This window comes from Rutidosis leptorrhynchoides, chromosome 6 (assembly GCF_046630445.1).
Source record: "Rutidosis leptorrhynchoides isolate AG116_Rl617_1_P2 chromosome 6, CSIRO_AGI_Rlap_v1, whole genome shotgun sequence".
Lineage (NCBI taxonomy): Eukaryota > Viridiplantae > Streptophyta > Magnoliopsida > Asterales > Asteraceae > Rutidosis > Rutidosis leptorrhynchoides.
In genome coordinates, this window is record NC_092338.1 from 58,420,436 (window position 1) to 58,436,262 (window position 15,827).

General features: G+C 33.7%; 1 protein-coding gene across 1 annotated transcript; it reads left to right on the plus strand.

Moving 5' to 3' along the window:
- Window positions 1-266: 266 nt before the first annotated feature.
- Window positions 267-5,252, plus strand: LOC139853669 (formin-like protein 17). Its single transcript, XM_071843043.1, has 17 exons — window positions 267-336; window positions 637-1,340; window positions 2,236-2,457; window positions 2,564-2,673; window positions 2,760-2,868; window positions 3,044-3,115; window positions 3,306-3,404; window positions 3,492-3,533; window positions 3,627-3,707; window positions 3,794-3,844; window positions 3,932-4,013; window positions 4,094-4,188; window positions 4,277-4,348; window positions 4,434-4,550; window positions 4,677-4,745; window positions 4,816-4,882; window positions 5,037-5,252. Exons 1-17 carry the CDS (start codon window positions 267-269, stop codon window positions 5,180-5,182), a joined length of 2,208 nt encoding a protein of 735 aa, XP_071699144.1. The 3' UTR covers window positions 5,183-5,252.
- The last annotated feature ends 10,575 nt before the right edge of the window (window positions 5,253-15,827 follow it).

The following is a 15,827-nucleotide window of genomic DNA, read 5'->3' on the forward strand; positions in this document are numbered from 1 at the left end:
AGTGATTGAAACAAAATTGGCATGCATAACACAAACCCTTAGCAACGATTGATGCAACTACACAAACAGAAAATTGAAGCTTACAAGAATCAATAGCCATTGTTAGATTATTTCAGTCATTGATTCACGTCGCAAATAATAATTGTATTTATATTCAGCTTTAAATTTTATTTTCGCACATAAAACCACAACGCCTGTGTATTTATTTTTCAGAGACTTGGGATTTATTAATGTAGTTTCTAGGGTTTCAATATCAATAAAATTCGATGTCATTGCTACGTAATTTGTTGAAAAAGCCTCCTAACGGAATTGTCTGGATCTTTGAAAGAATTTACGGTAATTTGTTAATCCTTAATTGAGTAATCAATTTAATTTACGTGTTTACTGCATAATAATACATAAACATTTCTTCTGTTGTCATCACTTCACTTGTAAATAGGTCTGATTGGTTTTATGTATTGTTTTCTGGCTTTATTCCATGCTCTGTATATCTATCCAGTCTTCATAATGCATGTACCATTAGTGTATGTTTGCGTGTACTGAATATAAATCGGATTACAACTTTATTATCTCAGTTTTGATATATAAGGAGTAACATATAATAATGATAATGATGATGTGTCAATTGGTTTACAGCCTTCGACTGCTGCTACACAACTGAAGGTTGGGAACAAGAAGACTATAAAGGTCATATAAGCCAGATAATATACCAGTTTATGTATACTTACCCTGAAACTTCAATCAAAGTTTTTAGTTTTGGAGAAGGAGACAATGATAAAGATAAAAAAGAATGTAGGATTAAGTCTGCTTTATCCGAAATTGATGTTAGTGTTGAAAACTATCCTTGGGAGTATGAAGGTTGTCCATTGCTCTCAGTAGACGTGATGCACCGTTTTTTAGAATCGAGTGAAAGATGGCTCTCAGTTAATAAATGGCATAAACTTATATTGCATTCCGAGCTTGGTGGTTGGCCGGTTTTGTCTTTCATGGTGGCGGCTCTAATGATATATAGAAAGAAATTCTCTATTGAAACCAAAGCATTAGATGTGGTGCATTACCATTTTCCTTCAACTTTGGTACCCGAAATGGTATCAATTGATGCTAAACCTTCTCAATTGAGGTACTTAAAGTATGTATCGAGGAAAAATGAAGATGCAAAATGGCCTCCGATAGAGAAGGCGCTCACTTTGGATTGTGTTATAATGAGAATGATTCCCGATTTTGATGGAAAAGGAGGTTGTTGCCCTATATTCAGAATCTACGGACGAGATCCTTTGTTACGTGATGATAAAACCCCTAAACTTTTATTTTCTACCCCAAGAAGAAAATATTACAATCAGGTATAGATGCCCTATCCTTATTCTTATTAGCCTTTATAATGTTTCTTACATTTAAATCCATGTATTCTCAAACCTGTATTTATTATTATTATTATTATTATTATTATTATTATTATTATTATTATTATTATTATTATTATTATTATTATTATTATTATTATTATTATTATTATTATTATTATTATGGAAATGGAAATTATATTAACTTAAAAGTTTTAAAACTTACAAAAAATTAGTGGGAAGCCTAGAGACAATCTGGGCCCCCACACCTCTAGCAATAGCAAAACCTATCCTAGTAAAAATATGAGCAGCAGCACCGGCACCAATATCTTGCGCCATCGAAATCTTCTGAACCCGCTTTAGCAAAGAAACAGCCTCCTTCTCTAATTCCCCAAGCGAAGAAAATGAGAAAGGAATGAAACCATAACCAATCGCCTGACAGCTAGATTCGTACTTGTCCCGCTTCCGACGAGCCGCATCAACCACAGCACGTCCAGGGACGAAGTTAGAAAGCCCAGACTGTGTCAAAGGAGAAGACCCTGTCAGGTCAACACAAACATCACGACCACGATCCCAGGAATAAAGTAACACATCTGCAGGTCTGAGGGCCCTGTCGTTCCCTCCAGACAACCCAATGTCAACCTCCTTTCTCGCTGAAATCCCAGATCGATAACAAACATCAACAAGGGAATCCCGAACAACATTATGTCGATGCTTAATACCCACCATACCAGCACAAGACACCGCGTGATCCCCGAAAATTATTATTATTATTATTATTATTATTATCTCAATGTACTAAATTATTTGATTTTCAAAATAAAAAATTCCAGACCGGTTTGAAAACACCGTCTTCTATATGGATTTGGTCAGTTTATTTTGCCATGTATTGCAGGCAGACGATGAACTTGTCATTATTGATGTTAACTGCAATATTCAAGGTGATGTCGTGCTTGAGTGTATTAGCTTACATGATGACATGGTGAAAGAAAAAATTATGTATCGTGTCATGTTCAACACAACTTTTATCAAATCAAACATGTTGATGCTTAATCGTGATGAAATTGACATATGTTGGGACGCTAAGGAACATTTTCACACAGACTTCAGAGCTGAGGTATTTTATTTTTATTTTTAATTTTTTTTTTTTTTTTTTTTGAATTCCACATTGGCATTCATATATAGATTTTCAATCGTGCTTACAAACTACATATACCATGAAGCTTCTTTTCTCGAAAATGGACACAACGGATTTTTTTCATTGGAGTAAGCTTAATAGAACACCACAAGGAAGCTTGTGGGTTGAAGCAGAAAAATCTGGCCCAGATGATAGGTGTGTTTTTTTCCTTTTTCGTGTAGAGTATATTTTATTTTTAACCTTGCGAGGTTCTAATTTGTCTTTTGCCTGATGTGTATCAGACCAGACATTGATTTTCCAGAACTTGAAATTCTCTTCTCACTGAATTCAAGTTCCAATTTGGTCGCAAATGTAAGAACTCAAGTAGCTAAACCAGAAAAAGTGCTTTTGGTAAAATAGTTTTCTTATTAACGTGTGTAATAAGTGTATCTTTATATACCTTTTTAGCTATTTTTGATTAATGAGTTTGATAGTTACTTTAGTCCTTGTTCAGTATTTAAAAAAATGCAATAAATGTTAAGGTTATTTGTAATTTTTGTTATTCATTTGTTAACACCTCTATCAGATTGAGCACAGACGAGCATACAATTGCGAGATCATGCTTTCAAAGCTGAAGAGACCAGTACATGAATTGATGGTAAGATCAGAACGTTTTGCATCACTTAACAGAGAAATATATATACGAACATGATAAACTAGTAAATTAGAGCCGAGGCAATTTTAGTAGTTGAACACTAGAAAGTTGTGAATTTATTTACTTGTGAAGTTAATACTAGTTTAGGATGTCTAAATGATGTTATTAATACTTTAGTTGTGAAATTTAACAGGAAATTGTCCTTAATTTAGACGATTCAGCAATGGATCTTGAGCAAGTGGATACTCTTATAAAGTACTGTCCTACCAAAGAGGAAATGGAACTAATTAAGGTGTGATGTTAATCATTGTAGCAGCTGAAGATTCTATTTTTCATTTATAGAATTTATTTAATGTTTAACTAGCTTTTTTATGCTTAGGCGTATGAAGGAGAGAAGAATGCACTGGGAAAATGTGAACTAGTACGTGATTACCATTCTTCTTTAATATAATACGATTTATATGACTATATGAGTAGTCAGTCATATGAATTTAATTCTGATTTCTTGTAACAGTTTTACATGGAGCTAATGAAAGTTCCACGTTCAGAAGCTAAACTAAGAGTATTCTCTTATAAGTTACAGTTTACCACACAGGTCTGAAACGTGCTATTACATGCATTTTGCTGCTATATATAATATAAGTACTAGATTATAATTTAGTGTTGATGTTGCTTTTTTAGGTTTCAGATCTTAGGAAAAATCTAAACGATGTGTATTTATCAGTAGAACAGGCAAGTTAACGTTTAATTTAATCATTTGACAATTTAATTAGGTTAAACTTTACCTTTTCATGTATGATGATGGTGTGCTTACATCAGATCAGGAGCTCCCTTAAGTTTAGGAGAGTCATGCAGACTATTCTTTCTCTTGGAAACGCTTTGAACCAGGGTACTGCAAGAGGTTAGTTATTAATCAACTTTATAGTTATGCGCTTCTGATTTGATTCTTATTTTAAATGAATAATTTTGTTTTTGTTTTAGGTGCTGCTGTTGGTTTTAAATTGGATAGCCTCCTGAAACTTAACGAAACACGTGCCAAGAACAACAAAATGACCCTGATGCATTATCTTTGTAAGGTAATAATCGACCTTCTTGTTACAATGAAAGACGTAAAATGTATCAATCTAACTGAATAAGTCATTGCTTTACATTTTTGCATGTTAGGTGCTTGCAGACCAACTACCCGAACTACTTGATTTTTCCAAAGAACTTGGCAGTTTGGAAGCTGCTACTAAGGTAAACTTGACCCAAATGCGCTACAAAATAATTAAGTTATTTCAAAATTTTATGAATGTTGATTTCATTGATAATTTCATTCCAGATTCAACTCAAAAGCTTGGCGGAAGAAATGCAAGCTGTTATTAAAGGACTGGAGAAAGCAATCCCGGAAAAGAAACTTTGTAAAAAAGATGGACATGTTTCTAAATGTTTCCGGAAGGTACATGCGTAACTAAGTAACTAACTATATAATATAGTAATCAATTTGTTTAATTTGAACAAAACAAATATTACAAAATATGGTACTGAAAAGTAACTGGATTAAATTTTGGTTTTTGATCTTCAGTCTCTAAAAAAGTTTCTTTCTTCTGCTGAAAGTGAAGTGAAGTCTCTGACCTCTCTGTACTCACTGGTGGTATGTGTTAAGATTAATTTGAACACTAATTTTAGTCATTAATGCTCATTATAAGTTTGTGTTTCTATAGGGTAAAAGTGTGGATGCTTTGATTCTTTACTTTGGGGAATATCCTAAACATTGCCCATATGAACAAGGTAATACATAAAAAAAATGTTATGTATTTATTTCCAATTTCTGTAAGCAGAAATTCGATGTTATGATAATTGTTTTGTAATCATCAAAAGCACTATGAGTGTACATTTCTTTCAGATGTACTGAAACTGATCCATTTCATGATATTCTTTGCAGTTGTTACAACGTTGTATGCATTTATGAATATGTTTAATCAAGCCCATGAAGAAAACTGCAAGCAAATAGAGGCAGAGAAGAAAGCACAGAGGGAACAACCACCTGAAAGTGCATTTGACATTAATGATGATTGGACCATGATATAATTTGTATCCTATCCAGAAATTTTTCTATGTTTGATCATCGTTATAGATTCTAGTATAACTTTTCTTATGTTGCTGTGTATAAGTATTTAAACAGGTAAAGGCAATAAGTCAATTTGACTTGGATCTTAAAGAAGCCGAAAGAGTAAGCGAAAAAAATCAAAAATCTATAAATAATGAACGGGTGGGAATTCGTTTGACTTACATATGGACCAGTAGCAAAATGTTCCAAGTTCAAAGTAGGAAAAAATTGCACTTTCTTGTTGCTCTTTACTCCCGGCATAAAAGAACTAAATCGTTTGAGGTGGATTGTAAGAACGTTAGGTGCCATGTCAAACGAAAGCTGCTTAAGAGCCTTGACTTTTTTCTTGCACTGTTCACAATCGTATAGCTTGGCCCCACCAGCCATCTATGATCTAACTCTTCTGTGAGAGTAAAATCTGCAAGTGCCATGTAAATATCCTTCACCTTCAAGATCTCGAGACTTGAATCTAAAAAAGTTTCAAACTTGTCAGAGGAATAGTTACACTGCATGCAGTTCACCTGCAAATCAAAACAATAGCAGAGCGAGAAAATAGTCAAATAAAAATTGAAACAATTTAAGCAGACTACAATTTGATGCAATCATTTTTGTTAACTTGACTGCGAAGACGACCACCAAATATGTTGTGGGGACCAATTCTGTATCATTTGCAGAAGACGATTCGGTTAAAGGCAAACAACACATATGCATCCATTATATTCCAACAAATTTACCATGTACTCATGGACATCTGCTTGCCTAAAGATCTGAAAGGACTGATATTGATTTGTTATTTTAGTATGTTTAGACGTTTAGTATCAGTATTAGTTGCTAATCATAGAGAATTACATGACTATGTTACATTAGTAGAGTATATGATATGATCATGTTTGTGTTTACATATTTTTTTAACTACATGTCTACATTGATCAGCTGAGTTACTTACAACGGAAATCAGTTATGCCTTAATGAGTTGTACAACATGCATTGAAAGTTGTAGACTGTAATGGATGTAGTAAACATATGTTTCTGTGAATCCTTACGAATGCTTGTTAACCAACAATGACAAAGATAACACAAAACCCAATCCCAAAAAAGTGGGGTATGGGGAGTTAAGATGTAGACAATCCTTCCTCAATCCTAAAATAAAGAGAAGTCGTTTCTCTACCCAGAGTGAAACACCACAAGAGTTGACAAAGTACTCACTCTCAATGTTTGATAGATAGAGAGATTGTCTCCGAATGGACCTCTAATCAATGAGTAGGTTAAAAAACAAAGCAAAGTGTGAGACGCCATAAAAAGGTCGAATCAAATTTCCATGATTTTTAAACCTACCCGAAAATCAATTTAGGCTCTAAGCGACAGTCAAGTCGCCAATAAATCGACGCTTGTTGTTGACTCGATAAATAGAGCCATATTATGTTAACCAGATTTTTTTAAATGAATAACCTGTTTTTGCAAATAAGAAAAAAGAAAAAAAATCCTGTTTGCTAAGGTCGTTTCGTTTTAAAAAGCCGCGTTTGATGTAAAGGTCGATGAAAATAAACGGGTGGGGTGCTGTTGGATCGTGGCTGCTGCTATTTTGAGTGCTAGTAATCGTTTGAAATAGACATGTTTTTATGTATAAATTTTTTTAGCATATATAGCAATTCTTACAGTATATGTAAGATAGCAGAATAGTCCATCTAATTTAATCCTTTTAAATTATAAAAATTACTTAATTACTTAATTATAATGTGTAGCATTACTTGAGTTTCAAAACCATCATATCCTGCAGTCTGCACATTCAAATAATAATTTTACTTCAACCAAACGACAATGTTATGTTACTCTATCGTTTCCTGAAACGCCTTTGTTTGGAATTCGATCTCTTTGAACGTTTATTCCGTCTCCTTTTTCTTTTACCAGCAGCATGCAGCTTGAATGCCTCATTCGCGATATCCTGGAACACATTTCTTCCTTGGAAGTTTGTATACGAATCATCCCTTACTTTCTTCCTCTTTCCACGCTCGTACTCATTGTCCCTGTAGAATTGTACTCTACATAGTAAATTAATAAAATACAGTAACTCACAAGGAAACATTAAAAAAAAAAAAAAAAAAAAAAAATTAAAAAATTAAAAAATCCCGCAATTTTTCTTATATACTAGAATTTTAGAAATGTGGTACTTCATCTCACCATTTGTCTCCTATATAACCTCCTATACCAGGAAGCACTTCTTCTGTTTCTTTCATCTCAAGAGTTGAAACACTTTGGTCACAACGTGGGGCTGTAATCAGTAACAAACCAGAGTTTAGTTTTTTGAGATGTTACTTCATTTTTAATAATAATATATCAAATTAGAATACAGACATATGGGGCGAGATAGGTGGCTAAGCTTAAACATGACTAAGAAGGGATAAGCAAAATTTCAAAAAAAAAAAAAAAAAAAAAAAAAAAAAAAAAAAAATGAAATAATTATCTTTTCAGGGTCTCTTGATATGGAAAACGGAAAAAATACAAATATATATATATATATATATATATATATATATATATATATATATATATATATATATATATATATAGTGGTAGAATCAAGAGGGAAGTAACCAATCGGGGGGAGCGAGGGGAAGTAAAAACTTTTATTTTTTTCGTTTTTTGAAAAAACTTTGTTCACGAACATTATAGATGAGATGAAAATATGAACATTTAGTAGAGACATTTTGTGATAAATGTTTATATTTTGGCGGGAAAATGCTCGAAGAATTATCGTGTTTTTCGAGCGTATGTTGAGTTTTTAGCTATTGGAGTTTAGATATTAGGGTTTAGATATTAGGGTTTATAGGGTTTAGATATTAGGGTTTAGAAATTTAGGGTTTAGGGTTTAGATTTAGGATTTAGATTGAGTATTTAACACGAACGGTTTAGAGTTTAGGGTTTAGGACTTAGGGTTTAGGGTTTGGTGTTTTGGGTTTATGGAATAAACCCAAAACACCAAACCCTAAACCCTAAACCCTAAGCCCTAAACCCTAAACCCTAAACCCTAAACTCTAAATCGGGCTAAATTTTACTTCACAAAACATGGGAAAAAAAAACGTTCATATTCTTCACGAACAATATTATCTTGAATGTTATTTTTGTCGATCGTTTTCCCGCCTAAATAATAACATTCATCACGAAGTGTCTCTTCTAAATGTTCATATTTTCGTGTGATCTTGATGCCGGAAAAAAAATTCCAAAAAAAACTAAAAAAAAAAAATTTGCTTCCCCCGATTGGTTACTTCCTCATTGATCCTGCCTATATATATATATATATATATATATATATATATATATATATATATATATATATATATATATATATATATATATATATATATATATATATATATATAGCCAAATCGTTCAAAAATCGGTGATGAATGATAAAAATTGTTTATGAATGATACTATCATTTGTGATGAATGATAAATTAATGTTTTTGGCTTATAAAAATACAAATTATGAGAGCATTTTAATGCAAATTTAATCAAAAAAAAAAAAAAAAAAAAAAAAAAAAAAAAAACGTTATTTTACTTATCCCCTCTTAGCCACTTACGTTGCTTATCCCTGAATCCGTTCCCATAAACATAAAATAATTTTTAATTAACATATCTGTCGAAATAATTCGAAACGACTAATTAATACCAGATCTATCTTCAAATGGCAGCAATGAGCATATGAACTGATTATCTTTGCACTCAAGACTCGTGGAGGCTTTAGAACCCTCGGGTTCTGTAACTACCGATGAGGTTCTTTCCGCGACAATATTAAACTCGTTTTCTACGCTTCTGATTACTGAAGTAGTATCGTTTATTGTGTCCATAACATTTGAACCAGACTTGTTTCCATTCACAGGGAGATTCTTCTTAATCGGCGGCATATGCGTATGCAAGTTTCGATTACGTCTCTTTTTCTTTCTCTGCTGATTTAACAATGCGCCCACATGTATGTTGGAGCAAAATTTCATAACCCCAGACGAAACCTTCAGATGCTTCTTGTGTCTCTTCTCATCAGCACCAACTTTTACTTTATGATCTATCAAAAAACTTTCCTTTTTTGGCAAGATTGAGCTCTCACTAGACGTAACCGCTACTTTCAGACTATCATCACCACCCAACATACCCCAACGATCTATTACCCGTGTCGCAAGACATACAGGTTCTTTCGTAGCCATTTGTGGCTTCTTACTGCGCATCATTACAGCATTCGAGTCACTAACATTTTCACATGTGATTTTTTTTTCATGTTCTTTTATTAGCGAGGTCGGTAATGATTCCTTGACATCATTCATGAGACTCAGCTGCTTTTGAGGAGGGGAAACACTAGTACATGGTACGACGGTTGCAACACATACAGGCTCATCAATAGCCATTTTTAGCTTGATGCACCTCATTACAAAAGCACTTGGTTCTTTAACATCTTCGCATGTGATTTTTTCTTCATATTTTTTTAATAGCAACATCGATAATGCTTCCTTTAAATCATTAATGAGAGACTGCTGCTTTTGAGGAGGAGGAACAAAACTAGATGGTACGACGGTTGCAACACAAACAGGCTCATCAATAGCCATTTTTAGCTTACTACACCTCATTACAAAAGCAGTTGGTTCTTTATTTTCTATTAACATTGTTTTCGTTAATGTTTCCTTTTCATCATTCATCGTGACACTCTGGTTTTGAGGACCATCGAAGGAGGAGGTAGATGGTACAGTTGCAACATTACTCCATCTACTACTACAAGTGTCTACTTGCATGACATCAGCAACATCTTGACCCTTTTCACCACATATGTTATTACATGTAGAAGATGTTATCTCACACAAAACAGACGGGTCCTTTTCATTTTGACCCTTTCCCTTCGACATCGGACAACTATCAATACAAGACTCAGAAATGTCCGTTTGACCTGAAACTTGTATACTACCATCAGTGTTCTCACTAGTCTTTTTATTACTACAATAGAATAACATGTACGCCTGCTCCTTAAAAACATCTCTTTTTTTGCATACTTTCACCTATTCACATCAGCAAAGACATCAAAAAATGTTTATCTTCATTTTTCATCCCCACAAAAAACTACCCCCTCCGTCCTAATTCAATAGTCATGTTTTTCCTTTTTGAGATGTCCCAAATTGATAGTACACTTCAATAAATAGATAAGAAAACCCGGGTAAGGTTCTTTTATACCCTCCTTTATGCATGTAAAACAAAAAGGGGTAAAAAGTACAATGTGATAATGACATTTATTTAACTGTGTGGACTATTAAATTGGGAAGGAGGGAGTAAAATGCTAAGCGGTTAAAATGTAAAACAAATAAAAGCTTTTTTTACCTCATCATCGTCAAGTAAAAACCATACGTCAGCAGACGTTCTAACATAACAGTAATAATGACCAGACTGTGTGCTCTGTCCAGCATGAACCAAAACACCATATAGACTGTAACTCAAATCACCATCCTGCAATGTTTTGGTTTGAATAAGCAAATAAATAAATAAATAAATAATGAACAGGTCTGGATTTTGACTTACATGTGGACCAGTAACAAAATCTTCCAAGTCCAAAGTAGAATAAAAATGCACTTTCTTCTTGATCTTTAGTCCCGGCAAAAAAGAACTAAATCGTTTGAGGTGGATGGTAAGAACGTTAGGGGCCTGGTCAATCGTAAGTTGTTTCAGCGCCTTGACTTTTTTCTTGCACTGTTCACAATCGTATACCTCGGCCCCACCATCTAACTCTTCTGCAGTAGTGAAATCTTCAAGTGCTTCATATATATCCGTCACTCTCAAGATCTCGAGACTTAAATCTAAAAAAGTTTCAAACTTGTCGGAGCAATAGTTACACTCCATGCATTTCACCTGCAAATTAAAACAATAACAAAACAACAGAGCGATTAAAATAGTCCAATCAAAATTGAAACAGCTTAAGCCTCTATAATTTGTTATGAAAACAAGAGTAGTTACCTGACTTCGAAGACGACCACCAAATATGTCATGAACCAAACTTGTATGATTTGCAGAAGGCGATTCAGTTGAAGGCAGACAACACATATGCATCGATTCCAACAAATTAACCATGTACTCATGGGCATCTTCTTGCCTAGAAATCACAAAGGATTCAGATATACCTAATAATGTGGTTAAGTATATACGTTCAAATCGTGCTTTTCAAAAAAAAAAAAAAAAAAAAAAAAAAAAAAAAAAGAAAATCGTAAATCCAATCGTTAAATGACATAATAGTAGTTTGAAATTAAGGATACACGGCAAATTTATGACCAGGTCCAAAGGTCTTATACGTTCCCCTGATGATTCAAGTGCATCAGCCACATGCTTCTGAACAGCACAAAAAGCACAAAATCCCTCATTTTGACCTTCACATTATTAATGAATAGAAAACAAAAGGTAAGCTCGAAAGGGTGTTACAAAATCTGAAATAGATTATACTAATTAAAAGAATAACTTACAACTAGTATGATACTTTCCACTTTGTAAATGTTCAGCTAAAGGTTGAGTATAAGTTAGGCATTGCAATACTGAATTAAGAAAACAAGTGTTCCCAAGATTCACCAAACCAGCACCCTGTAATTAAAATATGTTTGTTAGATCACATATATGCATTTAATTTGGTAACAAAATTTTGCATCAATTAAGTAACCAACTCATAGTTACTGCTAGGCCAACTTTGACGATGAGCGAGATAATCGACCACCTCTGGCCTCCAATATATCGGGCTAGCTCACAACATTATATACATTGTGTGTATGTAAATGAAAAGAAACTAACGTTTTCCCTCTTCAGGCTATCTATTTAGGGAGTATTTATTTTTTTTACTCAAATATACACACGGCCTAATTTGGTTATACCATGATTGTTTCCGACACTAATCCAAGGCCACCAGAGATATACTGCTGTTCAAGGTTTGAACCGAGACCCAAGGGCAGGATATCTCTAGGATAGGGCGGGCAGCTGAATTTTCAAAAAAAAAAAAAAAAAAAAAAAAAGAAAAAAAGAATACATTTAAAAAGAAATTTACTAAAAAATAAGGTTTTTAGTAGTGTTTGACTCAACTGTCAATGAATAATAATTGAATAAGTTTTTGCACCCGTCCAATCTCCCCATCTGTGGTCGACTTCAAGTTCCGCCAGTTTCGGGTTACCCTGAAGGGCGAGTATATTTACTCTTATGTTCGTGACCTAAGAGAAACTGGATTAATTTGTGACCGTCTCCAAACCATTCTATGACTACTTCAAGATTTGAACATGAAACCACATAATTGAACATGAGGAAGGAGATGGTTCTTGGAATGGTTATATAGACTGTGCCTAGACATAGGTTTAATTGTGTCAAAGCTAACTGTCCCCAAATCAGTTAATCCTTCTACTATATCTTTATATATAAAATTTAACTTTTTGTTATAGGAATTAGCGTATATCCCCTAGGCCCCACGGCCGCTCATAAAAGGTGGTAAACAAAATTGTTGATATCATTAAAAGATTGCAACTTTCATACTGTATTCAAGAAACTTACAATTCCCTTAACAGAGCTGTTCTCCATATCCAATTCTGCTCCACCACTTTCCGGGTCAATTATTACGACCCGGCTGAGATCATTATCGGCATCGTCCGAATATGTAGGATTGAGAATCAAAAGCTGAAAACTGTGGGCATCACCTGCAATATTAGTAAACAATATCGCATTCAAAGGTTTCTCTGCAAGATGAAATTTTATTTTTCTAAGCGGTGAGTTATTGATAGAAGATGAAGATTCAGATGATAATTTATCATCTTCAGTTGCATGATCATTGGGTTTTTCAGTTTCAACGTTATTCTCGATTGAATTCATAGTTCCGGGTATATGATCACGCATTGTCTCAATCAAGAATATGAATATAATGCATGCGGGTATTGAATTTATTATGTGTGTTTTGATTGGGAATATTAATAATTTGTTTACGGTGGGTTTGTGTTGTTGAGGAAGGAGAACGGAAGTAATTTGTTAAACCCTAGGGTTTAATATATGCAAATATGCGTACACGATTATTATGAAAAGTAAATATATACGTACACGTTTACAATTATTAATATTTGTATTCGTATTAACTTGGTGCCCAAGTTAATACACCCGTCTACAAGTCTTCTTAAAAGTATATACAATAAATAAACACACATACCATAACACAACGGGCAAAAAAAAAAAAAACGTATTCGATGTGAAAACTCGAAACCCGATATTTATGGGCCGGGTTCAGGTCAGGTAAATGGGTGTAGGGTCGGGTATAGGTATTTTCTTCGCGGCTCCGGATCCGGGTATGGTTTTAGACACAAACCTGATTAACCGGCTAGTATACCCGAAAAAAGACCCGAGTCCATATACATGGCCTATATACCCGATTACGCGGCCCACATACCCGATTACACGGCCCGTATACCCGATTACCCGGCTCATATACCCGAAAAAGACTTGAATACCCGTGAGATAACCCATTTATCCAATAGTTCGCAAGTAAATGGAGACCCGAATACCCGCTGGGGAAGCCTTTTATCCGCTATTTAGTAACTAAATGAGGACCTGACGGGTTCGGGTTCGGGTCCGGGTTTGAGATGGGTTTTCCTAATCGGGTTCGGGTATGTGATTACCTAAACCCGACCCGATGCCATCAATTGTATGTTTAAGGCGTTAAGTATTCTAATGTTTCACTGTGGGCAAAATTTGTGAAAAATTGTAAGGTATGTTTGCTCACGAGTTCAGGTTAAGTTGTTTGTTTGTTTGTTTCATTAGGTTTGTTTCTATATTGCAAAGACTTCTTTAATTTGATCATGTAAGTTAACCATTTTCATTTAACTGAGTGATTACCGTCATACTGGGTGTTCATGAAGTCTCGAGTTTCATTCTCACTTGAGGATTTCATAATGCAATTTACTTTGCATTGGTTAAGGTAGCATATATATCACGACGACCAAAACGATATATGTATTGGGCAAGAAGTGTTTGCTGTGAACCTAACTGTTACGACCTACATTTAAAGATTGTAAGGTTAAGCTCGACCTGATCAAGCCCCATTTAACATCGCTACTTTTGATCTGTAATCATATTAATCCAATAAAAGTATCTGAAACTAATCAGTAATCACCGACAATAAACATTTTGTTGAACTTGACAAAATTATCTGAAACAGATCACCAACAATAAATCTTTTATTCAACTGAATAAAAACAAATCATCCAACCAAGTCAGAATCATTATTAATAAATAGTTTTAACTCAAGCAAGTATAGTCTTGCTAATTATTAAAGGAAAAATCTATTATCAAACACGCAAAACTATTTTGATCTCGATAAATGTAGTTAATCGATTCTACACCATGACATTTAAAAAAGAAGCCAAATGGTATGCCTCGACGCTATCAAATATCATGTGGCTCTGTGATTCGTATTTTTTTTTCCTAAGAGCATTTTTTTTAACTCTCCAAAAAGTCTCCAAAAAAACTATTTTTTTCTTTTTTTCTTAAAAAAGATTTTGAAAGGCAACTTTTTCTTTAAAAGTTCGCATTTGAATGCGTTTCAAAGCTCATTTGACCGATTATAAAGTGTTACATATTAAAAATAGACTTTGGGTAACTCTCACATCATTATAATGTTCAACAAACTTTAGCAACTTTTAGTTTTTTAACAACTACTAGAAATTCTATTAATCAAAAGACACATAGTACATCATAAAGGGAGGTTTTACTTTTGATCCATTTACACTTTTGTCTCATAAAATCACATTTATGTCCTAGAAAGTTAAATTTATATTATTATTATATGTATATAATTAAGGATAAAATAGGTAATTAGGTGTATATTGATAAAAAAGTGGTGTGTGAGAATCATCTCCCCATCATAAACCTTATCCTCCAGCAACAATCAACTTTAAGTTGCCAGATAAGGGGTTTGCATATTGTTGAGTCCCCTATATAATTAAGGATTTGATAATGACAAAACATGATTATGAACACCAATTGTTATGTGCAGGTCAACATAAGTTTACTTAATTATTACTAAGTATAGGAACAACAATGTATATTGTGTCGAGTGAGCTGGTGTACTACCTTAACTATCAGCACAAGATAGTTAAAGATTCAAAGGTTCTTTACAATCAGATTTATACAATAGTTGGTAATCATTGGACTCTTTTATTTTCTAAAGCATCAACTGTTGCAACGCGAGGCACCCTATCACCGGTATAAGTATAAACTGAAGTGTAAACGTTGGATAAATATGAAAAAAGTATATAAAAAAGGCATAAATAGACCTTGATCATAATCATAATTACTCTGTATAATCTATTATTTATATAAATAATAATATAAAATAAAATAAAAGAAATTTTCTATTGTTAGCTAAGCTATATTTAGAAAGAAAAAATAAAAGAGTTCAAGCTTTAATAATTATTCATTACAAGTAACAAGGTTGTAAAAATCGAAAAAATCGGTCGAGTCTTGCCGAGAAATCGTTTTGGAGTTGCTGCCGAGTTCTCGTTTTGAAATCGGCCAAAAAATTGGTCAACGACCGACCGATAAATGGAGTTTCTCGGCCAAAAATCGGTCAGATCTCCATCAAATCTCG

Excerpts from the sequence above, each read along its gene's own strand:
- LOC139853669 (XM_071843043.1), top strand. The coding sequence starts at position 267 with ATGTCATTGCTACGTAATTTGTTGAAAAAGCCTCCTAACGGAATTGTC. Across the intron at positions 2,674-2,759 it reads AAATCTGGCCCAGATGATAG|ACCAGACATTGATTTTCCAG; the intron begins GTGTGTTTTTTT and ends GATGTGTATCAG. Across the intron at positions 4,014-4,093 it reads GAACCAGGGTACTGCAAGAG|GTGCTGCTGTTGGTTTTAAA; the intron begins GTTAGTTATTAA and ends TTTTTGTTTTAG.